General features: G+C 55.3%; 2 protein-coding genes and 3 non-coding genes across 6 annotated transcripts; all 5 read left to right on the plus strand.

Moving 5' to 3' along the window:
- Nucleotides 1-247: 247 nt before the first annotated feature.
- LOC110478859 (transmembrane protein 223) lies at nucleotides 248-2,517 on the plus strand. Its single transcript, XM_021545752.4, has 2 exons — nucleotides 248-557; nucleotides 999-2,517. Exons 1-2 carry the CDS (start codon nucleotides 269-271, stop codon nucleotides 1,289-1,291), a joined length of 582 nt encoding a protein of 193 aa, XP_021401427.3. The 5' UTR covers nucleotides 248-268; the 3' UTR covers nucleotides 1,292-2,517.
- On the plus strand, nucleotides 2,404-2,594 carry LOC146764910 (U2 spliceosomal RNA). Its single transcript, XR_014950602.1, has one exon. It is a non-coding gene; the product is annotated as a U2 spliceosomal RNA (small nuclear RNA).
- A 998-nt stretch (nucleotides 2,595-3,592) lies between these two features.
- Nucleotides 3,593-3,783, plus strand: LOC144247970 (U2 spliceosomal RNA). The gene has a single exon (XR_013341405.2). It is a non-coding gene; the product is annotated as a U2 spliceosomal RNA (small nuclear RNA).
- A 991-nt stretch (nucleotides 3,784-4,774) lies between these two features.
- Nucleotides 4,775-4,965, plus strand: LOC146764911 (U2 spliceosomal RNA). Its single transcript, XR_014950603.1, has one exon. It is a non-coding gene; the product is annotated as a U2 spliceosomal RNA (small nuclear RNA).
- A 1,006-nt stretch (nucleotides 4,966-5,971) lies between these two features.
- LOC146764912 (heterogeneous nuclear ribonucleoprotein U-like protein 2) lies at nucleotides 5,972-27,277 on the plus strand. Of its 2 annotated transcripts, none has more exons than XM_085563868.1 (14): nucleotides 5,972-6,935; nucleotides 10,468-10,591; nucleotides 12,026-12,102; nucleotides 13,860-13,999; nucleotides 15,165-15,255; nucleotides 16,048-16,160; nucleotides 17,393-17,659; nucleotides 19,063-19,185; nucleotides 20,060-20,191; nucleotides 21,341-21,509; nucleotides 22,994-23,194; nucleotides 24,758-24,843; nucleotides 25,473-25,580; nucleotides 26,935-27,277. In XM_085563868.1, the coding sequence occupies exons 1-14, from the start codon at nucleotides 6,272-6,274 to the stop codon at nucleotides 27,001-27,003; spliced, it is 2,364 nt and encodes a 787-aa protein (XP_085419994.1). In that variant the 5' UTR covers nucleotides 5,972-6,271; the 3' UTR covers nucleotides 27,004-27,277. The 2 variants fall into 2 exon arrangements, with proteins under 2 accessions (XP_085419994.1, XP_085419993.1); XM_085563867.1 differs by having other exon boundaries at nucleotides 6,140-6,931; nucleotides 10,467-10,591.
- Nucleotides 27,278-27,908: the final 631 nt, after the last annotated feature.

The raw sequence follows: 27,908 nt of genomic DNA on the forward strand, positions 1-27,908 counted from the left end.
GTGATTAATTAATGACCATTGATTAATCAGCGATAATTGCGCGCGGCGCCTTTAAGGGGGGGCGCTGAGGGCAGGGCAGGAACGTGCCAGCAACAAAGATGGCGGCGAGGGCAGCGCGCGGACAGAATCTCATTGGTTTGGGCTGGATTCGCTCCACAGCCGATTGGCTCAGCCGCTAGGTGAAACCCGATAGGCTGCGGCTCCTCTTTCGCCGCAGCCGATTGGCTGGCGCGCGGCGTGACCCGGAAGTGCCGGCGGCGCCGCCGTCATGGCGGCGCGGGCGGCGCTGGAGGTGGCGGCGGCGGCGGCGGCGCGGGACGTGGTTCTGTACGAGCACGACCGCAGCCGCTTCTTCCGCCTCGTGGGGCTCTTCTGCGCGGGGCAGGGCCTCTTCTGGGCCTACCTGGCGCACTTCGCCTTCACGGCGCTGCGCCCCGCTCCCGATCCCGATCCCGATCCCGATCCCGGTCCCGGTCCCGGTCCCGGTCACGACGACCCACTGCGACCCCGCGACAACAAGTGGCGCTTTGCGTTCACGGCGTCCTGCCTCACCGTCGGTACCGCGGGAACGGGGTTGGGACGGGCACGGGGCGACGGGAGCGGAACCGGGAGGGGACCGGGAAGGAACCGGGAGGGAACCGGGAAGGAACCGGGAGGGGACCGGGAAGGAACCGGGGGGGAGCCGGGGAGGAAGCAGGAGGGAACCGGGGAGGAAGCAGGAGGGAACCGGGGGGGAAGCAGGAGGGAACCGGGAGGGAGCCGGGAGGGAACCGGGAGGGGAACCGGGAGGGAGCCGAGATCACCGCGGGCTCGGAGGAGCGGGAGCGGAGCCACACCGGGCTCGGGGACCGGGACACCCCGGGGTCACTCCCGGCTCGCACCGGGGGCAGGGGAAGGGCTCGGGGGGCGGCACCGGGAGCGAACCGGGGCCGGGCCGGGCTCGGGGCGATGCCGAAGCTCCGGGGCCGTCCCCAGCGCGTTCCCCCCGGTGTCCCCAGGCTCGCTGACGGTGGCGGCGGGCTGGCTGCTGCCGCTGCGCTCGGTGCAGCGGGTGACGCTGCTGCGCGGCGGCGCCGCCGTGGCGCTGAGCACGCCGGGGCCGCTCGGGCTGGGCCGCCGCTCGCTGACGGTGCCGCTCCGGGACGTGTCCGGCCGCGCCCACCGCAGCCAGGCCGCCGCCGCCGTCCCGGTCAAGCTCCGCGGCCGCCCGTTCTTCTTCCTGCTCGACACCGGCGGCATCCGCGAGCCCCGGCTCTTCGACGTCACCGTGGGAGCCTTCCGCGGCTTCTAGCGGCACCGGGAATACCGGGGACACCGGAGGGACACCGGGGGGACACCGGGAATACCGGGGACACCGGAGGGACACCGGGAATACCGGAGACACCGAGAATACCGGGGACACCGGGGGGATAACGGGGACACAGCCCTGACATGGCCACGACACCGGGACACCATGAGGACACCGGGGGGACACCACGGGGACATCAAGGACATCGTGGGGACAAGGCCCCAGCACGGGGACACGGACACGACACGGCGGCGGCGGCACCTCCTGTCCCCCGGTGCCCCCGGTGCCCCCGGCCTGGGCCCCGCCCGCTCCCCCGTCACCCCCAGAATAAAACCTGGACACCCCCGGTCTCGGGGGGATTTTGGGGTCACACCGCGATCGTCCCTCTGCATCACCCCCAACCCACGGGGACACCCTGGGGGTGGCACCCCCGAGACGGGGGACCCCCGCGTGGTCTGGGCGGGATTTGGGGTCTCCTCTGCCTGGGGGGAATTTGGGGTCCCCCATTCTCTGGGGAAAGGATTTGGGGTCCCACCTGCATTGGGAGGGAGGATCTGTGATCCCCCCTGCTCTGGTGGTGGTGGGGGATTCGGGTCCCCCTTTTTCTGGGGGTTTTTGGGGTCCCGCTCCCCCCACCGAGCGCCTTGAGGGGAACGCGGGACCCCAATGGCGGCAGCGGCGGGGGCGGGGCGAATGCAAATGAGCGGGCGAAATTACCCTATTAGAGACGAAAGGCGGGGTTATGCTAATTACACGTTTGGGAAAGAAGGCGGGTCTAATGCAAATAAACCGGCGCGGGCGGCCAATCACGATGCGATGCGCAAAAAACCGCGATGGGCGGTGCTATGAAGCCACTATGCGATGCTATTTGCATAAAGGGGCGTAACTATGCACATTAATCGAGCCCCCACGCGCGCCGTGCATGCTGGGAGGATTTTTTGGGACATTTTCGGGATTTTTGGGGTCCGTGTGTGAGAAGCGCGGGAGGGAAGCGCAGGACGGGGCGCGGAAGGCGGCCGGGAGCGGGGCCGGGCGGGGCGGCGGCGGCGCGGGGGTGTCCGTGAGGTGCGGGCGGGGCCGGTGCGGGGCCGGGCGGGGCCGGTGCGGGGTCCGGTATCGCTTCTCGGCCTTTTGGCTAAGATCAAGTGTAGTATCTGTTCTTATCAGTTTAATATCTGATACGTCCTCGATGAGAGGACTTCATATTAAACGGATTTTTGGGCTCGGGAGTTGGACCCGGAGCTTGCTCCCTCCGCTCCGCGCATCGTGCCGGTATTGCAGTGCCTCCGGGAACGGTGCACCCCTCGGGGACCTGTGTCGGTGAACAGCAGATGAGGAGATGGTTCGGGCGCGGCTCTGCGGCGGCAGCAGCCGCAGCGTCCCGGGATCGCGGCGCCTCCGGGAGCGGCGCGCCCGCCGGGAGCGTCACACGGTGCAAACTCAGGATCGCGATTCCATCGCGATTGTCCCTTGGTGTCACCCCCAGCCGACGGGGACATCCCGGGGAACCGAGGGGGCGGCACCCCACAGACCCCGGGACCCCCGCGTGTTTGGGGCAGGGGTGGAATTCGGGGGATCCCCCCCAGCCCCGTCGGGACCCCGCGGGTGTCACCCCCTGTCACCCTCCCGGTGAGCCCGAGGACACCCCGCTGCCCCGGGGGGGATTCGGGCTCCCCCCGGATCTGGAAGGGATTCCCGACCCCCCCACACGCACCCGGGACAGGTTTTGGGGCGCTCGGAGCCGTTTCGGGGTTCGGGGTTCGGGATTTGGGTCAGGAGGGGCCGATTTGGGGCTTTTGGGGTCCCGCTGCCGCCCAGCCCCGAGCGCCTTGAGGGGAACGCGGGACCGCAATGGCGGCAGCGGCGGGGGCGGGGCGAATGCAAATGAGCGAGCGGAATTTCCCTATTAGAGACGAGAGGCGGGGTTATGCTAATCACCCGCCGGCTGGAAACGAGGCGGGGCCAATGCAAATAAACCGGCGCAATCGGCCAATCACCATGCGAGGCGGGAAAAAAAAGCGATGGACGGGGCTATGAAGCCACTCTGGGATGCTATTTGCATAAAGGGGCGCGGTTATGCACATTTCCTGAGTCGCCACGCGCGCAGTGCATGCTGGGACGATTTTTTGGGGACATTTTCGGGATTTTTAGGGTCGGTACGTGCGGAACCCGGGAGGGAAGCGCGGGACGGGGCGGGGAAGGCGGCCGGGAGCGGGGCCGAGCGGGGCGGCGGCGGCACGGGGGTGTCCGTGAGGTGCGGGCGGGGCCGGTGCGGGGCCGGGCGGGGCCGGAGCGGGGTCCGGTATCGCTTCTCGGCCTTTTGGCTAAGATCAAGTGTAGTATCTGTTCTTATCAGTTTAATATCTGATACGTCCTCGATGAGAGGACTTCATATTAAACGGATTTTTGGGCTCGGGAGTTGGACCCGGAGCTTGCTCCCTCGGCTCCGCGCATCGTGCCGGTATTGCAGTGCCTCCGGGAACGGTGCACCCCTCGGGGACCTGTGTCGGTGAACAGCAGATGAGGAGATGGTTCGGGCGCGGCTCTGCGGCGGCAGCAGCCGCAGCGTCCCGGGATCGCGGCGCCTCCGGGAGCGGCGCGCCCGCCGGGAGCGACACACGGTGCAAACTCACGATCGTGATTCCATCGCGATTGTCCCTTGGTGTCACCCCCAGCCGACGGGGACATCCCGGGGAACCGAGGGGGCGGCACCCCACAGACCCCGGGACCCCCGCGTGTTTTGGGGCAGGGGTGGAATTTGGGGGATCCCCCCCAGCCCCGTCGGGACCCCGCGGGTGTCACCCCCTGTCACCCTCCCGGTGAACCCGGGGACACCCCGCTGCCCCGGGGGGGATTCGGGCTCCCCCCGGATCTGGAAGGGGTCCCCGACCCCCCCCACGCACCCGGGACCGGTTTTGGGGCGCTCGGAGCCGTTTCGGGGTTCGGGATTTGGGTCAGGAGGGGCCGATTTGGGGCTTTTGGGGTCCCGCTGCCGCCCAGCCCCGAGCGCCTTGAGGGGAACGCGGGACCGCAATGGCGGCAGCGGCGGGGGCGGGGCGAATGCAAATGAGCGGGCGAAATTACCCTATTAGAGACGAGAGGCGGGGTTATGCTAATCACCCACCGGCTGGAAACGAGGCGGGGCCAATGCAAATAAAGCGGCGCGGGCGGCCAATCACCATGCGAGGCGGGAAAAAAGAGATGACCGGGGCTATGAAGCCACACCGCGAGGCTATTTGCATAAAGAGGCGCGGTTATGCACATTTCCTGAGTCGCCACACGCGCGCAGTTCATGCTGGGAGGATTTTTTGGGGAGATTTTCGGGATTTTTAGGGCCGATACGCGCCGAACCCGGGAGGGAAGCGCGGGACGGGGCGGGGAAGGCGGCCGGGAGCGGGGCCGAGCGGGGCGGCGGCGGCGCGGGGGTGTCCGTGAGGTGCGGGCGGGGCCGGTGCGGGGCCGGGCGGGGCCGGGGCGGGGTCCGGTATCGCTTCTCGGCCTTTTGGCTAAGATCAAGTGTAGTATCTGTTCTTATCAGTTTAATATCTGATACGTCCTCGATGAGAGGACTTCATATTAAACGGATTTTTGGGCTCGGGAGTTGGACCCGGAGCTTGCTCCCTCCGCTCCGCGCATCGTGCCGGTATTGCAGTGCCTCCGGGAACGGTGCACCCCTCGGGGACCTGTGCCGGTGAACAGCAGATGAAATGATCACAATCGCGGCTCTGTGGCGGCAGCAGCCTCGGCGCCTCCGGGAGCGGCGCACCCGCCCGGTTCTGTTGTTGTAGATCAATACATCCAGAACGCTCTGAGGGCTCGTGCCGGTTCTCCGGCCCCGGTTCGGTACCGGGTCCGCCCCGCGGGAGCCCCGGGGCTCCGCTCCGCCCGTCCCGCCGCGAAATGGCGGCGCCTGCCCCTTCCTGAGGTTCAACTCCATCATTTCGGCGCTTTCCGGGTGAAAGCGGGGCTTGACGAGAATGATAATAAATGTTAACGATGCTTAAAGAACGTACAAGGCGGTTTGAAGGGTTTTATTAAATGAATCAGTGAATTCACAACAGCGATAACGGGCGGGGGGGGGCACACGTTTCCTGGGGGAAACGCCTCCCACTCTCCGCCTCCGCGCTTCTTCCTCGCCGGGTTTCGTTTTGAAACGAAATAAATCTCGTTTATTTTCTGTATTTTAGGCGTTTTTAACCATTTTCCCGCGCCGGCGGCCCCGCTCGTCCCGCTTCACGCAGCAAAACAAAATGGCGGCGGGCGGGCGGGCGGGAAACTGCGCGTCAGGCGAGCGCCGCCCCCCCCCCCCCCGCCAATCTTCACCCTCAGCCGCCAATCGGAGCGCGGCTTTTTCGCCGTCGCTGGGCAGAACAGAGCGGCCGCGGCCAATTAGAAAATCCGAGCGGCGTGGCGCGGCCGCTCGGAGGGAAGGGAGGGGAAGAGGCGCAAGAAGGGAAGAGGGGAAGAGGCGCCGCCGCCACATCGGGAGCGAGCGTTGCGCACGTAGGTGGGGCCGAGGGGGAAAGGGAGGGGAGAGCGGCGCGCGGCACGGCGCCTGCGCGCGGCGCGCGCCGCCCTTCCCGCGCACGCGCCGCGCCTGCGCCGTGAGGCGGCGCGGGAGGGGCCGGGCGGCGGCGCAGGCGCGGCTGAGGCGGCGGCGGCGGCGGCGGCGGCGGGAGCGGGACGGGCCCGGCGATCGCTCCGCGCTCCGGCCGCCCCCTGCCCTCCCTGCGGCGCTCCCGCGCGGCGCTCCCGCCTCGCGCTCTCGCTCGCTTCTCTCCCCCCGCTCCCCGTCCCTTCTCCGCCCCCTTCCTTCCGCCCCTGCCCTCCCCTCAGTCTCCGCCCCGCGGCCGCCTCAGGCCCGGCCCGGCCTCGCGCTCCGGCCTCGCCGCCGCCGCCGCCTCGGCGCGCCCGCGCTCCTTGCGCTTCCCTTCCCCTCCGTGCCCTCGCCCCCCGGCCCGTTCCCCGCGCGGCGGCCCCGCCATGGACGTGAAGCGGCTGAAGGTGACCGAGCTGCGGGCCGAGCTGGGCCGGCGCGGCCTGGACGCGCGCGGGCTGAAGGTGGAGCTGGCGCAGCGGCTGCAGGAGGCGCTGGACGCGGAGATGTTGGCGGCGGGGCCCGAGGAGGGCGGCGGCGGCGGCGGCGGCGGAGGAGGAGGCGGCGGAGGAGCAGCGGCCGCCTCGAGCGGCGCCGCGGGGGAAGCGGGGCCGGCCGGAGGCCCCGGCGGGCGGCCCCGCGGAGAGGAGGAGGAGGAGGAGGAAGAGGAGGAGGAGGAGGAGGAGGAGGAGGATGAAGAAGCGCTGCTCGCCGATGAGGACGAGGCGGCCGCCGCCGCCAGCGCGGCCCCCGAAGCGGCGGCCCCGGCCCCGGCCGGCCCCCCCCGGGAGGAGGAGGAGGAGGAGGAGGAGGAGGAGGAAGAGGCGGCCCCGGCCGAGCCCGCGGGGCCGGAGCCGCAGGAGCCGCAGGAGCAGCAGGGGCAGCAGGAGGCGGCGGCCGAGGCGGGAGCAGCAGCAGCAGCAGCAGCAGCAGCAGGAGGAGGAGGAGGAGGAAGCGGCGGCGTGAACGGCGCCGAGCGGCCGCCCGAGGAGGCGCCCAGCGGGGATGAAGCGGCCCCGGCCGAGGCCAAGGAGGAGGAGGCGGCGGCGGGTGAGCGGCGGGGACGGGAAGGGAGCCCCGGGAACGGGAGAGGAACAACGGGAACGGGAACGGGAGAGGAACAACGGGAACGGGAGCCCGGGAATGGGAAAGGAACCCCGGGAACAGGAACGGGATCCTCGGGAGCGATCCCCGGGAACGGGAGAGGAACCCCGGGAACGGGAACGGGAGAGGAACAACGGGAACGGGAGAGGAACAACGGGAACGGGAACGGGAGCCTTGGGAGCGATCCCCGGGAACGGGAGAGGAACCCGGGGAACCGGGAACGGGAAAGGAACAACGGGAACGAGAGCCCGGGAATGGGAAAGGGAACCGGGAACCGGGAACGAGACCCCGGGATCCTCGGGAGCGATCCCCGGGAACGGGAGAGGAACAACGGGAACGAGAGCCCAGGAATGGGAAAGGGAACCGGGAATGGGAAAGGAACACCGGGAACCGGGAACGAGACCCCGGGAACCTCAGGAGAGAGCCCCGGGAACGGGAAAGGAGCACCGGGAATGGGAGAGGAACCCCGGGAACAGGAACGGGATCCTCGGAAGCGATCCCCGGGAACCGGGAACGGGAAAGGAACACCGGGAACGAGAGCCCGGGATCCTCGGGAGAGAGCCCCGGGAACGGGAAAGGAACCCCGGGAACGGGAAAGGAATATCGGGAACGAGAGCCCCGGGAATGGGAAAGGAACACTGGGAACCGGGAACGAGACCCCGGGATCCTCGGGAGCGATCCCCGGGAATGGGAACGGGAAAGGAGCCCCGGGAACCGGGAGCGGGATCCTCGGGAGCAATCCCCGGGAACGGGAGAGGAACCCCCAGAACCGGGAAAGAAACTCTGGGAACGGGAAAAGAAACCCCGAGACCGGGAAAAGAGCCCCGGGACCGGGAAAGAAACTCTGGGAACGGGAAAAGAAACCCCGAGACCGGGAACGGGACCCCCGGGACCGGGAAAGAAACTCTGGGAACGGGAAAAGAAACCCCAGAACCGGGAAAGAAACTCTGAGAACGGGAAAAGAAACCCTGGGAACGGGAAAAGAGCCCCGGGATCGGGAAAGAAACTCTGGGATCGGGAAAAGAGCCCCGGGATCCTCGGGAGGGATGAACGGGAACGGGACCCCCGGGACCGGGATAAGAAACCCCCAGAACCGGGAAAGGAGCCCCGGGAGGGGCCCCCAAAGCTCGGGAGGGATCCCCAAAATCGGGATAAAAACCGGGAAAGGCTCCGGGAGGGATCCCGAAAACTGGGATAAAAAAACCCAAAATTGGGATAAAATCAGGATAAAATCTCATTTCCCACTAGAAAAATTGGGGATCTGGGGAAATGGGGGAAAACCATGAGGGGAAAAGTCCAGGTTTTTAAGGGATAAATTTGGGATGTGAGAAGATTCAGCTTTGGGAGGGAAAAATTCTGATTTTGGAGGGAAAATGTAGATTTTGGAGGGGAAATGTGGATTTTTTGAAAGAAAATCCGGATTTTTTGAGGGAAAACTGGATTTTTTAAAGGGAAAATCCTGGCTTTTGATGGAAAATAGTGAATTTTTGATAAGAAAATCCTGGGATTTGAGGAAAAAAAATCCTCATTTTGAAGGAAATAATCTGATTTTTGATGGGAAAAATCTGATTTGGGGAGGATTTGTAGAGCTTGGATCACCATGGGACATAATTTTATTGGGAATAAAATGAAATTATTTGCATTTTGTCCCAAACTTTGATTTTTTCGGGATAAGAGCTGGAAAATTTCCATTGCAGGACATTGGGAAAACATAACAACTTGGATTTTCTGGGAATATTTGCACTTGTTGGATTTTTGGGGATTTTTTTGGCCAAGCAAAGGGAAAAACTGAGAATTTTTTGTGTTTCCTTGGATTTTCCTGTTGGATTTTTTCTTTTTTTTTCCTTTGGATTTTCCAGTTTTTAGTGAACCAATGGATTTTGAGCCGGAATTTTATCTTTTTCGTGAAAAATCCCAGGGGAATTTGACTTTTTTTTGAGGAAAATTCATTCAAACCCCAAGAATTTCACAAAATTTAATTCATTTTTAAGGAAAAAAATAAGAATTTTACGCACTTTTCACGACTCTAAAAACTGGGAAAATCCAAAATCTTCATGGAAAGCTTTGATTGAAGGAATTTTTGAGGAAAAAATCTGAATTTTAACAGCATTTCACCCTTCAAATCCTGGAGAAATCCATTAAAGCTCCAAGATTTTAATGGAAGACTCAGCTTTAATTTGATGTTTAAGGGGGAAAAAAAGAAATTTCAACCGGTTTTTGTCCCTGCAAATCTGAAATTTCGTTAAAATTCCCAAATTTCCCAGGAATTTTTGATTTAATTTACTTTGAGGAGATTTTAATCTTTCTAAAACCAAAAATTCCCGTTAAACCTTTGCCATTCTCGTGGAATATTTGGTTTAAATTCAACTTTTAACAAAAAAACCCAAATACATCTGAATTTTAACCGTTTTTTTTCCAGGAAATTGGGTTTCTTGGGAATAGCTGAGATATTTTGGGGTGAAATCAGTAAAATTAGGGATTTTTTTTGGTCTGAAATCAGTAAAATCACGGATTTTTTGCAGTGAAATCAGTAAAATTGGGGATTTTTGGGATGAAATTTGTAAAATCAGTAAAATTGGCTTTTTTGGGGTAAAATTGTTTTTTTTTCAGGGTGAAATCAGTAAAATCAGGATTTTTTGGAATGTCTTGGGATAAAATCAGGGATTTTTTGGGATTAAATAAGTAAAATAATGATCTTTTGGGGGTGAAATCAGTAAAATCAGGGATTTTTGGGGATGCTTTGGGATAAAATCAGGGATTTTTTGGGGTAAAATTGGTGAAATCAGTAAAATCAGGGATTTTTGGGGTAAAATCAGGGATTTTGGGAGGTTAAATCATTAAAATCTGGGATTTTTTTGGGGTGAATTCAGTAAAATCAGGGATTTTTGGGGTAAAATCAGGGATATTTTGGGGCTGTGATGGGGTAAAATCAGGGATCTTTTGGAATAAAATCAGGGATCTTTTGGGGTGAAATCTGGGATACTTTAGAGTGAAACCAGGGGTTTTTTGGGGTTAAACTGGGGCTGGTTTGGGTTAAACCCGGGTTGGTTTGGGGCTGGTTTGGGTTAAACCCAGCCTGGTTTGGGTTAAACCCGGCCTGGTTTGGGTTGAACTCGGGCTGGTTTGGGTTAAACCCAGGCTGTTTTGGGGCTGGTTTGGGCTGGTCTGGGTTAACCCAGGTTGTTTTGGGGCTGGTTTGGGTTAAACCCCAGTTGGTTTGGGCTGGTTTGGGGCTGGTTTGGGCTGGTTTGGGTTAACCCGGGTTGTTTTGGGGCTGGTCTGGGTTAATCCAGGCCTGGTCTGGGTTAACCCGCCTGTCCTGCCTGTGCAGGTGAGGAGGAGGAGGACAAGGCCAGGGCTGGTTTGGGTTAAACTCGGGCTGTTTTGGGGCTGGTTTGGGCTGGTTTGGGGCTGGTCTGGGTTAACCCGGGTTGTTTTGGGGCTGGTCTGGGTTAACCCGCCTGTCCTGCCTGTCCAGGTGAGGAGGAGGAGGACAAGGCCAAGGCCGAGGCCGAGCGCCGGGGGCTGAAGCGGCTGCGGGACGAGAAGGACGAGCACGGCCGCGCCTACCACGAGTTCCGCGAGGAGGCCTACACCAGCCGGTGGGAATTCCCGCCATTCCCGGCGATTCCCGGCATTCCCAGCATTCCCAGCATTCCCGCCGATTCCCGCCAATTCCCGCCATTCCCGCCAATTCCCGCCATTCCCAGCATTCCCGCCAATTCCCGCCATTCCCAGCATTCCCGCCAATTCCCGGCGATTCCCGGCATTCCCAGCATTCCCAGCATTCCCAGCATTCCCGCCAATTCCCGGCAATTCCCGGCCATTCCTGGCAATTCCCGCCATTCCCAGCATTCCCGCCATTCCCAGCATTCCCGCCATTCCCAGCATTCCCGCCATTCCCAGCATTCCTGCCAATTCCCGCCAATTCCCGCCATTCCCACCATTCCCACCATTCCCAGCATTCCCGCCAATTCCCGGCGATTCCCGGCAATTCCTGGCAATTCCCGGCCATTCCCAGCAATTCCCAGCAATTCCCGCCATTCCCGCCATTCCCGCCAATTCCTTCCATTCCCGCCATTCCCACCATTCCCGCCATTCCCGCCATTCCCGCCATTCCCGCCAATTCCTTCCATTCCCACCATTCCCACCATTCCCGCCATTCCCGCCATTCCCGCCAATTCCTTCCATTCCCGCCATTCCCACCATTCTCACCATTCCCAGCATTCCCAGCATTCCCAGCATTCCCGCCATTCCCGCCATTCCCGCATTTCCTGGGCTCTTCCCAGGGATTAACTGGCATTTCCTGGGCGCTGCCGGGCATTGACTGGGCAAGAACTGCAATTTCTGGGTGTTTCCTCCCATTTCCTGGCGTTTCCTGGAATTTCCTGGGAATTTCTGGGGCATTTCCTCCCATTTTGTGGCTTTTCCTGAAATTTCCTGGGCATTTTCAGGCATTTCCTGGGCATTTCCTGGCATTTCCTGGGCATTTCCTGGGCATTTCCTGCCATTTCCTGGCACTTCCTGGGCATTTCCCGGGCATTTCCCAACTATCTGGGACATCCAGGGCTTGAGGAAGTTCTCTGGAAATGTTGGGAATTTTTTTCAGCTTTTTTTCAGAATTTGTTTGCTTTTTAAAATGCTTTTTTAAGACTTTTTTTAGAATTTTTATTCAGAATTTTCATCTGATATTTTTTAGGTTTTTTATTAGATTTTTTTTCTGATATTTTTCAGAATTTTTGGGAATTTTCTGGATTTTTTTTTCAGAATTTTAAAATATTTTTTTAGAACTTTCAAAGAACATTTTGGAATTTACTCGGATTTTTTTTTTCCCTCTTTCTCTAGAATCTTTTTTCTGCGTTTTTTCAGAATTAAGAAAAAAAATCCGATTTTTTTCTGATTTTTTTGGTGGATTCCTTTGAATTTTCTGGGGGTTTTGGGGGTTGGGATCACCCCAGGAAGATTTTCCCCCTCAGAATTTGGGATTTGCCTCCAGGAATTTGGGATTTTTCCCAAATTTGCCGTTTCCCCCCCAGATCCAAATCTCCGCCGCCGCCCGAGGAGGAGCCGCCGGAGGGGGAGGAGGACGAGACCCTGGTGATCCTGGACACCTGTACGGGAATCCGGGAATTTTGGGAATTTTGGGAATTTTTGGGGGTTCTGGGAGGTGCCTTTTGGGACTCCGGGCGTTTCTCAGGGATTTTTGGAATTTGGGGCCGTTTTTGGGGCGCATCCTTTGGAATTGGGGAGGGGATTTTGAGACCGTCCGGGGTTTTTTTGTGGGATTTGGGAATGATTTGGGATTTTTTTTGGGATGATTGGAAGTTTTTTGGTCCATCCGAGATGTGTTTGGTGAAAAAAAATTCAGGAATTTTGGGATTTGAGGTGACTTCGCCTCGATCGCAGGCAGAATTTTGGGGGAATTTTGGGGATTTTGGTTTGGATTTGGGGTGGGAATGCAGAATTCCAGGTGGAATTTTGGGATTGTTTGAGCCACTTTGGAATTTGAGTTGGGTTTGAGCCGCCCCAATGTGAATTTTTGGGAATATTTGAGCCGATTGTTGATCCAAGGCGTTTCTACCTTAATCCCAGGTGGGATTTTGGGCTGAATTTGGGGATTTTGGTGCCGTTTTCAGGGATTTTTGGTGAATTTGGGGGTTTTGGTGCCGTTTTCAGGGATTTTGGGTGAATTTGGGGGTTTTGGTGCCGTTTTCAGGGATTTTTGGTGAATTTGGGGGTTTTGGTGCCATTTTCAGGGATTTTGGGGTGGATTTGGGGATTTTGGTGCCGTTTTCAGGGATTTTGGGTGAATTTGGGGATTTTGGTGCCGTTTTCAGGGATTTTGGGTGGGTTTGAAGAATTCCAGGTGGAATTTTGGGCCGCCCCAATGCGAATCCCGGGGCAATTCCAGGATTTTTATTTTGGGGGTCGCCCTGCCTCGACGGCAGCCAGGATTTTGGGGTGAATTTGGGGATTTTGGTGCCGTTTTCAGGGATTTGGGGTGGATTTGGGGATTTTGGTGCCGTTTTCAGGGATTTGGGGTGGATTTGGGGATTTTGGTGCCGTTTTCAGGGATTTGGGGTGGATTTGAGGGTTTTGGTGCCGTTTTCAGGGATTTTTGGGGTGGATTCGGAGGTTTTGGTGCCATTTTCAGGGATTTTGGGGTGGATTTGGGGGTTTTGGTGCCGTTTTCAGGAATTTTGGGGTGGATTCTGAGGTTTTGGTGCCGTTTTCAGGGATTTTGGGGTGGATTTGGGGGTTTTGGTGCCGTTTTCAGGGATTTTGGGGTGGATTTGAGGGTTTTGGTGCCGTTTTCAGGGATTTTGGGTGGATTTGGGGGTTTTGGTGCCGTTTTCAGGAATTTTGGGGTGAATTTGGGGGTTTTGGTGCCGTTTTCAGGAATTTTGGGGTGGATTCTGAGGTTTTGGTGCCGTTTTCAGGGATTTTGGGGTGGATTTGAGGGTTTTGGTGCCATTTTCAGGGATTTTGGGCTGAATTTGGGGATTTTGGTGCCGTTTTCAGGGATTTTGGGTGAATTTGGGGGTTTTGGTGCCGTTTTCAGGGATTTGGGTTGGGTTTGAAGAATTCCAGGTGGAATTTTGGGCCGCCCCAATGCGAATCCCGGGGCAATTCCAGGATTTTTGGTTTTGGGGTCGCCGTGCCTCGATGCCAGCCGGGATTTTGGGGTGGATTCGGGGGTTTTGGTGCCGTTTTCAGGGATTTTGGGGTGGATTTGAGGGTTTTGGTGCCATTTTCAGGGATTTTGGGGTGGGGTTGGGGATTTTGGTGCCGTTTTCAGGGATTTTGGGGTGGGTTGGGGGTTCTGGCGGCTCCGAGGCCGCGGTTGGAATTGGGGAATTCTCTGGGCAGACACGTCGGACCTGCAGTTCCGTGCCAGCCGGGACCGCTACGGGGGGCAGCCGCTCTTCTCCGAGCGCTTCCCGGGGCTCTGGGCCGGCGCCCGCGGCACCCACGGCGTCGCCCGCGGCCGCGTCTGCTTCCAGGCCAAGGTGGGCAACGGGAAACCGGGATCACGGGGAAATGGGGAAAAAATCACGGGGGAAATGGGGGAAATCATGGGGGAAATCATGGGGGAAATCCGGGGAATCACGGGGGGATCACGGGGAAATCAGGGGGGAAATCGGGGAAAATCACAGGGGAATCACGGGGGAAATGGGGAAAAAAATCACGGGGGAAATGGGGAAAAAAATCACGGGGGAAATGGGGAAAAAAATCACGGGGGAAATGGGGGAAAAAATCACGGGGGAAATGGGGAAATCATGGGGGAAATCATGGGGGAAATCCGGGGAATCACGGGGGGATCATGGGGAAATCATGGGGGAAATGGGGAAAAAATCACGGGGGAAATCACGGGGGAATCACGGGGAAATCACGGGGGAATCACGGGGGAATCACGGGGAAATCACGGGGGAAATCATGGGAAATCACGAGGGGAAATAATGGGAAATCATGGGAAATCACGGGGGAAATGGGGAAAAAAATCACTGGGAAAATCACAGGGGAAATGGGGGGAAATCACAGGGGAAATGGGGAAAAATCATGGGGGAAATGGGGAAAAAATCACAGGGGAAATGGGGAAAAATCATGGGGGAAAAAGTCACGGGGGAAATGGGGGAAAATCACAGGGAAATGGGGAAAAAATCACGGGGGAAATAAGGAAAAAAGTCACTGGGAAAATCACGGGGGAAATGGGGAAAAGTCATGGGGGAAATGGGGGGAAATCACTGGGGAAAAATCACAGGGAAAAATCCTTGGGTTAAAGGGGAAAAATTCCAGGGAAAATGGGAAAAATCCATAGGAAATTGGGGAAAAATTCTAGGGAAAAAGGGGAAAAATTCCTGGGCAGAAATTCCTGGGAAAAAGGGGAAAAATCATGGGGGAAATGGGGAAAAATCACAGGGAAAAAGTCCCTGGGGAAGAAGAGGAAAAATTCCAGGGAAAATGGGAAAAATCCATAGGAAATCGGGGAAAAATCCCAGGGGAAAAGGGGAAAAATTCCAGGGCAAATGGGAGAAATCTTGGGAAAAATGAGCAAAATCCAGGGGGAAAAATCCATGAAAAATGGGAAAAATGGGAAAAACGGGGAATTGCCTCGGGTTTTGGGTGTGTGGGGTTTTTGGGATTTCCCGGGCCCAGATCCGGAATTTCCCGCAGGTGTCGCAGAACCTCCCGGGGAAGGAGGGCAGCTCCGAGGTGCCGCTGCTGCGCGTGGGCTGGTCCGTGGACTTCTCCCACTCCCAGCTGGGTGAGCCCCAAATCCCCCAAAATCCCCCGAAATTCCCCGAAATCCCCTGAAATCCCCCGAAATCCCCTGAAATCCCCCTGAAATCCACCCAAAATCCCCCAAAATCCCCCAAAATCCCCCAAAATCCCCCCAAAATCCAGCCCCAATCCACCCCAAATCCAGCCGGGATCCCAAAATCCACCTCAAATCCAGCTGGGATCCCAAAATCCCCCAAAATCCCCCAAAATCCCCCAAAATCCCCCAAAATCCCCCCGAAATCCAGCCCGAATCCACCCCAAATCCAGCCGGGATCCCAAAATCCAGCCGGGATCCCAAAATCCCCCGAAATCCCCCCAAAATCCCCCTGAAATCCACCCCGAATCCAGCCCCAATCCAACCCAAATCCAGCCGGGATCCCAAAATCCAGCCGGGATCCCAAAATCCCCCCAAAATCCCCCCAAAATCCCCCTGAAATCCATCCCGAATCCAGCCAGGATCCTAAAATCCAGCCCCAATCCACCCCCAATTCACCCCAAATCCAGCCGGGATCCCAAAATCCCCCCAAAATCCAGCCCGAATCCACCTCAAATCCAGCCCAGGATCCCAAAATCCAGCCCCAAATCCCCTAAATTCCACCCCAAATCCATCCAGGATTCCCCAAATCCATCCAGGATCCCGGAATCCACCCCAAATTCCCTGAAATCCATCTCAAATCCGCCCCCAAATCCCCAAATCCGCCCCAGATTCCCCGGAATCCACCGGAAAATGCCCAAATTCCCAAATTCCCAAATTCCCTTTTTTTGCCCCGTTCAGGGGAGGACGAGTTTTCCTACGGCTTCGACGGGCGGGGGCTGAAGGTGGAAAACGGAAAATTCGAGGAATTCGGGGAGAGCTTCGGGGAAAACGACGTCATCGGCTGCTTCGCGGTGAGCACGGGGAAAAATGGGAATTCTTGGGGAAATCTGGGAAAAATGGAAATGCATGGGGAAAAACTGGGAAAATCGGGGGGGAAATGGGGGAAAAACCTGGGAAAAAAACAGGAAAAAAAGGGGAAAATAATGGAAAAACCCAGGAAAAAAGGGGAAGAACTATGGAATAAAAGAGAAAAACTGGGGAGATACCAGGAAAAAAGGGAAAAATAATGGAAAAACCCAGGAAAAAAGGGAAAAATAATGGAAAAACCCAGGAAAAATCAGGAAAAAAAGGGTAGAACCATGGAATAAAAGGGAAAAATCGGGGGAATACCAGTAAAAAAAGGGAAAAATCAGGAAAAAATCAGGAAAAAAAGGGTAGAACCATGGAATAAAAGGGAAAAATCGGGGAAATACCAGGAAAAAAGGGAAAAATAATGGAAAAACCCAGGAAAAAAGGGAAAAATCATGAAAAACTAAGGAAAAATCAGGGAAAAAAGGGAAGAAGCATGAAATAAAGGGAAAAATCGGGGAAATACCAGGAAAAAAGGGAAAAATAATGGAAAAACCCAGGAAAAATCAGGAAAAAAAGGGAAGAACCATGGAAGAAAGGGAAAAATCGGGGAAATACCAGGAAAAAAGGGAAAAATAATTGAAAAACCCAGGAAAAAAGGGAAAAGTAATGGAAAAACCCAGGAAAAATAGGGAAGAAGCATCGAATAAAGGGAAAAATTGGGGAAATACCAGGAAAAAAGGGAAAAATAATGGAAAAACCCAGGAAAAAAGGGAAAAATAATGGAAATACCAGGAAAAATCAGGGAAAAAAGGGTAGAACCATGGAATAAAAGGGAAAAATTGGGGGAATACCAGTAAAAAAAGGGAAAAATCATGAAAAAATCAGGAAAAAAAGGGTAGAACCATGGAATAAAAGGGAAAAATTGGGGAAATACCAGGAAAAAAGGGAAAAATAATGGAAAAACCCAGGAAAAATCAGGGAAAAAAGGGAAGAAGCATGGAATAAAGGGAAAAATCGGGGAAATACCAGGAAAAAAGGGAAAAACAATGGAAAAACCCAGGAAAAAAGGGAAAAATAATGGAAAATCCCAGGAAAAAAGGGAAAAATAATGGAAAAACCCAGGAAAAATAGGGAAGAAGCATGGAATAAAAGGGAAAAATCGGGGGAACACCAGTAAAAATCAGGAAAAGTCCCGGAGAAGCGTGGGCACAGGCCGGCTCCGTGCCCGCAGGACTTCGAGGGCGCCGAGCTGGTGGAGCTGTCCTTCTCCAAGAACGGGCGGGCGCTGGGCGCCGCCTTCCGCGTGGCCAAGGCGGCGCTGGGCGCGCGGGCGCTGCTGCCCCACGTGCTGTGCAAGGGCTGCGCCGTGGAGCTCAACTTCGGGCAGCGCCCCCAGCCCCTGGCGCCCGTGCCCGAGGGATTCCTCTTCATCCACGACGTGCCCGCCCCGGAGCGCGTCCGCACGCCCGCGGGGCCCCGGAGCACCGAGGAGTGCGAGGTGGGTGCCGGGGGTGGGGAGATTGGGGAGGGATCCGCGGGGAATCCGGGCAGGGATCCGCGGGGAATTGTGGGGTTTGTTCCTCTGGATCCGCTGGGAATTGTGGGGTTTGTTCCTCTGGATCTGATGGGAATTGTGGGGTTTGTTCCTCTGGATCCGCTGGGAATTGTGGGGTTTGTTCCTCTGGATCCGCTGGGAATTGTGGGGTTTGTTCCTCTGGATCCGCTGGGAATTGTGGGGTTTGTTCCTCTGGATCCGCTGGGAATTGTGGGGTTTGTTCCTCTGGATCCGCTGGGAATTGTGGGGTTTGTTCCTCTGGATCCGCTGGGAATTGTGGGGTTTGTTCCTCTGGATCCACTGGGAATCCGGGTGTTTGTTCCTCTGGATTTACTGGGAGTTCTGGCAGGGATCCAATGGGAATCCGGGCACGGATCCACTGGGAATTCTGGTGTTTGTCCCTTTGGATTTGCTGAGAATCTGGGCATGGATCCCCTGGGAATCCGGGCATGGATCCAATGGGAATCCAGGCATGGATCCCCTGGGAATCCGGGCATGGATCCAATGGGAATCCGGGCACGGATCCAATGGGAATCCGGGCATGGATCCAATGGGAATCTGGGTGTTTGTGTCTTTGGATCCCCTGGGAATCCTGGCATGGTTCCATTGGGAATCCTGGCATGGACCCATTGGGAATCCCAGTATTGATCCCTCTGGATTCATTGGGGATTCCGATGCCCCTTTTCCCTGGATCCGTGGGGAATTCCAGTCCTGATCCCCTGGGAATCGTGTGCCTGGATCCGTGGGAATCCCGTGCCCCTTTCCCTGGATCTCTGGGAATCCCGTGCCCCCTTTCCCTGGATCTCTGGGAATCCCGTGCCCCCTTTCCCTGGATCCGTGGGAATCCCGTCCCCCTTTTCCCTGGATCCGTGGGAATCCCGTGCCCCCTTTCCCTGGATCCGTGGGGAATTCCAGTCCTGATCCTCTGGGAATCGTGTGCCTGGATCCATGGGGAATCCCTTTTCCCTGGATCCGTGGGAATCCCATGCCCCTTTTCCCTGGATCCATGGGAATCCCGTGCCCCTTTTCCCTGGATCCGTGGGGAATCCCGTGCCCCTTTTCCCTGGATCCATGAGGAATCCCGTGCCCCTTTTCCCTGGATCCGTGGGGAATCCCGTGCCCCTTTTCCCTGGATCCATGGGGAATCCCGTGCCCCTTTTCCCTGGATCCGTGGGGAATCCCGTGCCCCCTTTTCCCTGGATCTCCGGGAATCCCGTGCCCCCTTTCCCTGGATCCATGAGGAATCCTGTGCCCCTTTTCCCTGGATCCGTGGGGAATCCCGTGCCCCTTTCCCTGGATCCGTCGGGAATTCCAGGAATCCAGCGGGAATTCCGTGCTCTCCGCAGGTGCTGCTCATGGTGGGGCTCCCGGGCTCTGGGAAGACGCAGTGGGCACAGAAACATTCCCAGGAAAACCGGGAGAAGCGCTACAACATCCTGGGAACCGAGCGGGTCCTGCACCAGCTCAGGGTCAGCGCCGGGATCTGGGAATGTGGGAACGCTGGGAATGCTGGGAACGGTGGAATTGTGGGATCCATGGGATAATGGGATTAGGGAAATGGTGGGATCCATGGATAACGAGATCCATGGAGAACGGGATCTATGGGATAACGAGATGCATGGATATTGGGATCCTGGGATAATGGGGTGGGAAATCCGGGAATAATGGGATGGCAGGGGTGGGAAATCCAGGAATAATGGGGTGGTATGGGTGGGAAATCTGGGAATAACGGTGTGGTACAGATGGGAAATCTGGGAATAACGGGGTGGTAGGGCTGGGAAATCCAGGAATAATGGGATGGGATAATGGGATGGCACAGCTGGGAAATCCAGGAATAATGGGGTGGTATGGGTGGGAAATCCGGGAATAATGGGGTGGTATGGGTGGGAAATCCGGGAATAATGGGGTGGTATGGGTGGGAAATTCAGGAATAATGGGATGGCAGGGGTGGGAATCTGGGAATAATGGGGTGGTATGGGTGGGAAATCTGGGAATAACGGGGTGGTACGGGTGTGAAATTTGGGAATAATGGGATGGCACAGATGGGAAATTTGGGAATAATGGGATGGCACAGATGGGAAATCCGGGAATAATGGGGTGGCACGGCTGGGAAATCCGGGAATAATGGGATGGCACAGATGGGAAATCCGGGAATAACGGGATGGCACAGATGGGAAATCCGGGACTAACGGGGAGGCACGGCTGGGAAATCCGGGACTAACGGGGTGGCACGGCTGGGAAATCCGGGACTAACGGGGCGGGATTTCCGGGATTCGCGGCCCGGCCGGGGCCAGCCCGTCCCCCCGCGCTGATCCCGGCGTTCCCGAATTGCCGGATCCGCAGACGCGGGGCCCGGAGCCCGAGGAGGAGCTGGACGCGCAGAGCCGGGATCTGCTGACTCAGCAGGCGGCGCAGTGCCTTAGCAAGCTGGTGCAGATCGCGCCGCGCGCCCGCCGCAACTTCATCCTCGACCAGGTGCGGGGGCCGGGAGCGCGGGCTGGGAACGCGGGAAAACTGGGAATGTGGGAAAACTGGGAATGTGGGAGAGCCGGGAATGTGGGAGAGCCGGGAATGTGGGAGAGCTGGGAATGTGGGAGAGCTGGGAATGTGGGAGAGCTGGGAATGTGGGAGAGCTGGGAATGTGGGCTGGGAACGCGGGAATGCCGGCCGGGAACGTGGGAGAGCCGGGAATGCGGGAGAGCTGGGAATGTGGGCCTGGGAACACAAGAAAACTGGGAATGTGGGCCCGGGAATGCGGGAGAACTGGGAATGTGGGAGAACTGGGAATGTGGGAGAACTGGGAATGTGGGAGAGCTGGGAACACGGGAGAGCCGAGAATGTGGGAGAGCCGGGAACGCGGGAATGCCGGCCGGGAACGCGGGAGAGCCGGGAACGCGGGAGAACTGGGAATGTGGGAGAACTGGGAATGTGGGAGAGCCGGGAATGTGGGAGAGCCGGGAACGCGGGAAAACTGGGAATGTGGGAGAGCTGGGAATGTGGGAGAACTGGGAATGTGGGAGAGCTGGGAACGCGGGAAAACTGGGAATGCGGGAAAACTGGGAATGTGGGCCCGGGAATCTGGGAATGCTGGCCCGGGAACCAGGGAAAACCAGCCCGGGAACCCAGGAAAACCAGCCTGGGAATCTGGGAAAACAAGTCCAGGAATCTGGGAATGCGGGCCCAGGAACGCAGGCATGCCGGCCTGGGAATCTGGGAAAACCAGCCCAGGAACCCAGGAAAAACCAACCCGGGAAAACCGGCTGTGGAATCTGGGAAAGTGGATCCAGAAATCTGGGAGAACTGGCCCGGTTTACCCCCAAATCCCAATTTTCTTTCCCAAATCCAATTTTTTCCCCCAAACCCCAATTTTTCCCCCCAAAATCCCAATTTTTTCCCCCAAAATGCCGATTTTCCCCCCAAACCTCAATTTTTTCCCCCAAAATCCCAATTTTTCCCCCAAAATCCCAATTTTTCCCCAAAACCTCAACTTTTTTCCCCCAAAAATCCCAATTTTTTCCCCCAAAATCCCAATTTTTCCCCCAAAATCCCAATTTTTTCCCCCAAAAATCCCAATTTTTCCCCCAAAATCCCGATTTTTCCCCCCGAATTCCCGTTTTCCTCCAGTGCAACGTGTACAACTCGGGGCAGCGCCGGAAGCTCTCGGCCTTCAAGGGCTTTTCCCGGAAAGTCGTGGTGATCGTCCCGCCGGAGCCGGAGTGGGAGCAGCGCCTGCAGCAGCGGCGCCAGGCCGAGGGCGACGACGTCCCCGACTCCGTCATGCTGGAGATGAAAGGTGGGAAATCCCGGGAATGGGGGGGAAATCCATGGGAAATGGGGGGGAAAATCCATGGGAATGGGGGGGAAATCCATGGGAAATGAGGGGGAAAATCCATGGAAAAGGAGGGGGGAAATCCATGGGAAATGAGGGGGAAGAATGGGGAAAATCCATGGGAAATGAGGGGGAAAATCCATGGGAAATGAGGGGGAAAATCCCTGGGAAATGAGGGGGGAAATCCATGGGAAATGAGGGGGGAAACGGGGGAAATCCCTGGGAAATGAGGGGGAAAATCCATGGGAAATGAGGGGGAAAATCCATGGGAAATGAGGGGGAAAATCCCTGGGAAATGAGGGGGGAAATCCCTGGGAAATGAGGGGGAAGAATGGGGAAAATCCATGGGAAATGAGGGGGAAAATCCATGGGAAATGAGGGGGGAAATCCCTGGGAAATGAGGGGGAAAATCCATGGAAAATGAGGGGGGGAAATCCATGGGAAATGAGGGGGAAAATCCATGGGAAATGAGGGGGAAAATCCATGGAAAATGAGGGGGAAGAATGGGGAAAATCCATGGAAAATGAGGGGGGAAATGGGGGAAATCCATGGAAAATGAGAGAAAAATGGGGGAAGTCCATGGAAAATGAGGGGGGAAATCCATGGGAAATGAAGGGAGACATTCGTGGGAAATGGGGGGAAAAGGGGGAAAATCTTGGGAAATGAGGGGGAAAACCCCTGGGAAATGAGGGGGAAAAATGGCAGAAATCCGTGGGAAATGGGCAAAAAATTGGGGGAAGTCCATGGAAAATGAGAGAAAAATGGGGGAAATCCATGGAAAATGAGGGGGAAAATAGAGGGAAAATCCATTTAAAATGAGGGGGGGAAATCCTGGGAAATGGGGGAAGAAATGGGTGGGAAATCCCTGGGAAATGAGGGGAAAAAACACGGAGAATTCCTGGGAAATGAGGGGGAAAACCTGGGAAAATCCCTGGAAAACCATGGGGGGAAAATGGGGAAAATCCCTGAGAAATGAGGGGAAAAAAGGGTGGAAATCCCCGGACATCTCGCAACTCCCAGCACCGATTTTCCCCCAGTAAATTCTGACTTTTCCCCATTTCTGAACCGTTTTTCCCATTTCTGAGCCGTTTTTCCCATTTCTGAACCATTTTTCCCCATTCCTGAGCGCTTTTTCCCCATTTCTGGGCCCTTTTTACCCATTTTTCCCCATTTCTAAGCCGTTTTTTCCCATTTCTGAACCATTTTTCCCCATTTCTGAGCCGTTTTTCCCATTTCTGAGCCGTTTTCTCCGTTTCTGAGCCGTTTTTCCGCATTTCTGAGCCCATTTTTGCCATTTTTCCCCATTTCTGAGCCCATTTTTCCCATTTCTGAGCCGTTCTTCCCCGTTTCTGAGCCGTTTTTTCCCATTTTTCCCCACTTCTGAGCCCATTTTTCCCATTTCTGAGCCGTTCTCCCCCGTTTCTGAGCCCATTTTCCCCGTTTCCCAGCCAACTACTCGATCCCGGAGAAGAGCGAGTACGTGGACGAGGTTCTGTTCGGGGAGCTGGGCCGGGACGAGGCGGCGCCGCTGGTGCTGCGCTGGAAGGAGGAGGCGCGGAAGCAGCTGCCGCCCTCGGAGAAGCGCGGCAACCGCCGCAACAACCGCAACAAGCGCAACCGGCAGAACCGCAACCGTGGCCAGGGCTACGGTCAGCAGCGGGGAGAATGGGGAAACAGGGTTAAAATGGGAAAAACGGGATTAAAATGGGAAAAAACAGGGTTAAAATGGCATAAAACGGGGTAAAAATGGGATAAAATGGGGTAAAAATGGGAAAAAACAGGGTTAAAATGGGATAAAATGGGGTTAAAATGGGATAAAACGGGGTAAAAATGGGAAAAAACAGGGTTAAAATGGGATAAAATGGGGATAAAATGGGAAAAAACGGGGTAAAAATGGGATAAAACGGGGTAAAAATGGGATAAAATGGGGTAAAAATGGGATAAAATGGGGATAAAATGGGATAAAATGGGGATAAAATGGGATAAAATGGGGATAAAATGGGAAAAAACGGGGTAAAAATGGGATAAAACTGGGGAAAAATGGGATAAAACTGGGGGAAAATGGGAAAAAACGGGGTAAAAATGGGATAAAATGGGGTAAAAATGGGAAAAAACTGGGTTAAAATGGGAAAAAACGGGGTAAAAATGGGATAAAATGGGGTTAAAATGGGATAAAATGGGGTTAAAATGGGATAAAATGGGATAAAATGGGGTTAAAATGGGATAAAATGGGGTTAAAATGGGAGCTGGCAACCGCCGCAACAACTGCAACAAGCGCAACCGGCAGAACCGCAACTGCGGCCAGGGCTACGGTCAGCAGCGGGGAGAACGGGATAAAACTGGGGAAAATGGGAAAAAATGGGGTAAAAATGGGATAAAATGGGATTAAAATGGGAAAAAACGGGGTTAAAATGGGATAAAATGGGGTTAATATGGGATAAAATGGGGTTAAAATGGGATAAAATGGGGTTAAAATGGGATAAAACGGAGAAAAAACTGCATTGGGCTGGATTTGACGGGTTTGGGCTGGATTTGAGGGTTTTGGTTGGGATTTGAGGGTTTTGGTTGGGATTTGGGCTGGATTTGAGGGGTTTGGGTGGGATTTGAGGGGTTTGGTTGGGATTTGAGGGGTTTTGTTTGGGATTTGGGCTGGATTTGAGGGGTTTGGGCCATATTTGAGGGTTTTGGTTGGGATTCGAGGGGTTTGGGGCTGGATTTGGGGCTGGTTTGGGGCTGGTTTGGGGCTGGTTTGGGGCTGGCTTTTAAGGTTTCTTTGCTGGATTTGGGGCAGGTGTGAGGGTTTGGAGCGGTATCCATGCGGGATGTGGGGATGGTTGGCGTTCCTGCTCTGACCTGTTCCCATTCCCCGTTCCCGTTCCCATTTCCTGTTCCTGTTCCCGTTCCCATTCCCCGTTCCCATTCCCGTTCCTGTTCCCATTTCCCATTCCCCGTTCCCATTCCCATTCCCGTTCCCATTCCCATTCCTGCTCTGATCCGTTCCCATTTCCCATTCCCGTTCCCGTTCCCATTCCCTTTCCCATTCCCATTTCCCATTCCCGTTCCCATTCCCATTCCCATTTCCCATTCCCATTCCCATTTCCCGTTCCCATTCCCATTTCCCATTCCCATTCCCATTCCCATTCCCATTCCCGTTCCCATTCCCACTCCCATTCCCGTTCCCGTTCCCGTTCCCGTTCCCGTTGGCTCCGCAGTCGGGGGGCAGCGCCGGGGCTACGACAGCCGCATCTACGGGGGCCAGCAGCAGCCGCAGTACTGGGGCCAGCCGGGCAACCGCGGGGTGAGCGCTGCCGGAGCCCCCCGGGGCTTTCCGGATCCCTCTGGGGCTTTCCAGAACCTTCCGGGGCTTTCCAGATCCCTCCGGGGCTTCCCGGAACCTTCCGGGGCTTCCCGGAACCTTCCGGGGCTTTCCGGATCCCTCTGGGGCTTCCCGGAACCTTCCGGGGCTTTCCGGAACCATCCGGGGCTTTCCAGAACCCTCCGGGGCTTTCCGGAACCTTCCGGGGCTTTCCAGAACCCTCCGGGGCTTTCCAGAACCTTCCGGGGCTTTCCTGCATTCCTGGGGCGCTTCCAGGCTGGGTTGGAGCCATTTTGGGGCAGTTTTGGGCATTTTTGGTGCGTTTCCAGCCCTCCCGGGGCGCTTCCGGAACCTTCCGGGCGTTTCCAGCCCTCCCGGGGCGCTTCTGGGCCAGGTTGGGGCAGTTTTGGGGCATTTCCGGGTCATTTTTGGGTCACTTTGGGGGCATTTCCAGGAAAATGAACATTTTTACCATCCTTTCCCGTTTTGTCCTTGTCTGAACCGGTTTGTGCTGGTTCCGATTGGTTCTGAGTGGTCCAAACAGGTTTATACTGGTTCTAACCGGTTCTAACCGGTTCTAACCGGTTCTAACCGGTCTCCCTCGCCCCCAGGGCTACCGGAACTTCTACGAGCGCTACCGGGGCTACGACGATCGGTTCTACGGCCGCGACTACGACTACAACAGATACCGCGACTACTACCGGCAGTACAACCGCGAGGTGGGGCTGGACTGGGATAAACTGGGTTAAACTGGGATAAACTGGGATAAACTGGGATAAACTGGGATCTGCACCGGGGTTAAACTGGGATAAACTGGGTTAAACTGGGTTAAACTGGGATCTGCACTGGGATCTGCACCAGGGTTAAACTGGGATAAACTGGGATCTGTACCAGGGTTAAACTGGGATTTGTACCACGGTTAAACTGGGATTTGCACCAGGGTTAAACTGGGATCTGCACCGGGGTTCAACTGGGAGTTAAACTGGGATCTACACTGGGCTTAAACTGGGATTTACTCAGGGGTTAAACTGGGATTTATACCGGGGTTAAACTGGGATTTATACCGGGGTTAAACTGGGGTTGAACTGGGATCTACACTGCAGTTAAACTGGGATTTATACCAGGGTTAAACTGGGATTTACTCTGGGGTTAAACTGGGATTTATACCAGGGTTAAACTGGGATTTACTCTGGCCTTAAACTGGGATTTATATCGGGGTTAAACTGGGATTTATACCAGGGTTAAACTGGGATTAAACTGGGATTTACACTGCAGTTAAACTGGGATTTATATCAGGGTTAAACTGGGATTTACTCTGGGGTTAAACTGGGATTTGTACCGGGGTTAAACTGGAATTTACACCAGGGTTAAACTGGGGTTAAACTGGGATTTACTCTGGGGTTAAACTGGGATTTACTCTGGGGTTAAACTGGGATTTGTACCGGGGTTAAACTGGGATTTACTCTGGGGCTAAACTGGGATTTATATCGGGGTTAAACTGGAATTTACCCCTGGGCTACTCCAGGTTGTAAACCCCAGAAATGCCCTTGGGACTGGGGCAGTTCCAGTGTGAAATTTTGGGATTTTTGGGGTGAAATTTGAGGATTTTTGGGGGTGAAATGTGGGAATTTTTGCGGTGAAATCTGAGATGTTTTGGGATAAAATTTGGAGATTCTTGGGGTGAAATGTGGGGGGTTTTGGGACGAATTTTTGGGATTTTTTAGGTGATAGTTGGGGAATTTTGGGCTGAAATTCGGGGATGTTTGGGCTAAAATTGGGGGATTTTTGGGCTGAAATTGGGGGATTTTTGGGCTGAAATTCGGGGATGTTTGGGCTGAAATTGGGGGATTTTTGGGCTGAAATTCGGGGATTTTTGGGCTAAAATTGGGGGATTTTTGGGCTGAAATTGGGGGATTTTTGGGCTAAAATTGGGGGATTTTTGGGCTGAAATTCGGGGATTTTTGGGCTGAAATTGGGGGATTTTTGGGCTGAAATTCGGGGATTTTTGGGGAGCTGTTTCTTGGTGGGGTTCCCTCCCAGTTGCTCCCAGTTTAACCCAGTTCCCCCCACCAGTGGCAGAACTACTACCAGGACAGAGACCGGTACTACAGGAACTACTACGGCTACCAGGGCTACCGGTGAACCCCGGCCCATCCCAAAAAATCCCGAAAATTTTGGGGAGGTGGGGGCGGGGCAGGGGTGGGGGGAGGGGAAATTAAACAAAAAAAAAAAAAAAACAAAAAAAAAAGGGGGGGGAGAAAAAAAAAACGGGGAGGGGGGGAGGGGCTGGAAGAATCAACGGGGGGAGGGGGAGAGAGGAAAAAAAGTGGAAAAAAAAGGGGGGAAATGGTAAAAAAAAAAGGCAAAAAAAAAGATGGAAAATGTAAATTTTTTTTTTTAAAGTTTGTTGAAAGAATTTTGTTGTAATTGTATAAAAAAAAAAAAAAAAAAAGAGGGAAAATGGAAAAAAAAAAAAATCCCAGGTTTTGGCGGTGGGGGAGGGGCGGAGGAGGCGAATTTAGGGGGAAAAATGGGAAAAAAGGGAAAATTTCCCTTCCTGAGGGGGTGGGGGATGGGGTTTTGGGGGGAATAAAGGGGAAAAGGGGCAAAAAGTTCCCCCCAAATCTTCCCCTCCCCCCCCCTGCATTTCCCTGGAAATCTCTGGGAAAGTTTTGGGGGATTTTGGTGGAATTTGGTGAATTTTGGGGCCATTCCCAGGGAAAAGGGGGGGGTTGGGCCCCTCCCCCCTCAGGGGGGCGTTAATTGCTGTTAATGAGGGGGCTTTCATTAATTAAGAATTATTTTTAACAGGGGCCGGTCATTGATTGGGTTCCCTGCTTTAATCTGTTAATTAATTGCTCATGATTTTATTAATGGCTTTTTAATTACCAGAGGATCTCCATTAATTAATGGGGCTCTTTGTTAATTAACGGAGCCCCTAAAATTGGGTTTTTTTTCCTTTAATTTTGGGGATTTTTAGGGTTAATTTTTGGGGCGTTTTTGGGGTTTTTTTTATTATTTTATTTTTAAATTTTTTGTTGTGTTTT

Source organism: Lonchura striata, chromosome 31 (genome assembly GCF_050655825.1).
Source record: "Lonchura striata isolate lonStrDom1 chromosome 31, ASM5065582v1, whole genome shotgun sequence".
In the NCBI taxonomy this organism is placed as follows: Eukaryota; Metazoa; Chordata; class Aves; order Passeriformes; family Estrildidae; genus Lonchura; species Lonchura striata.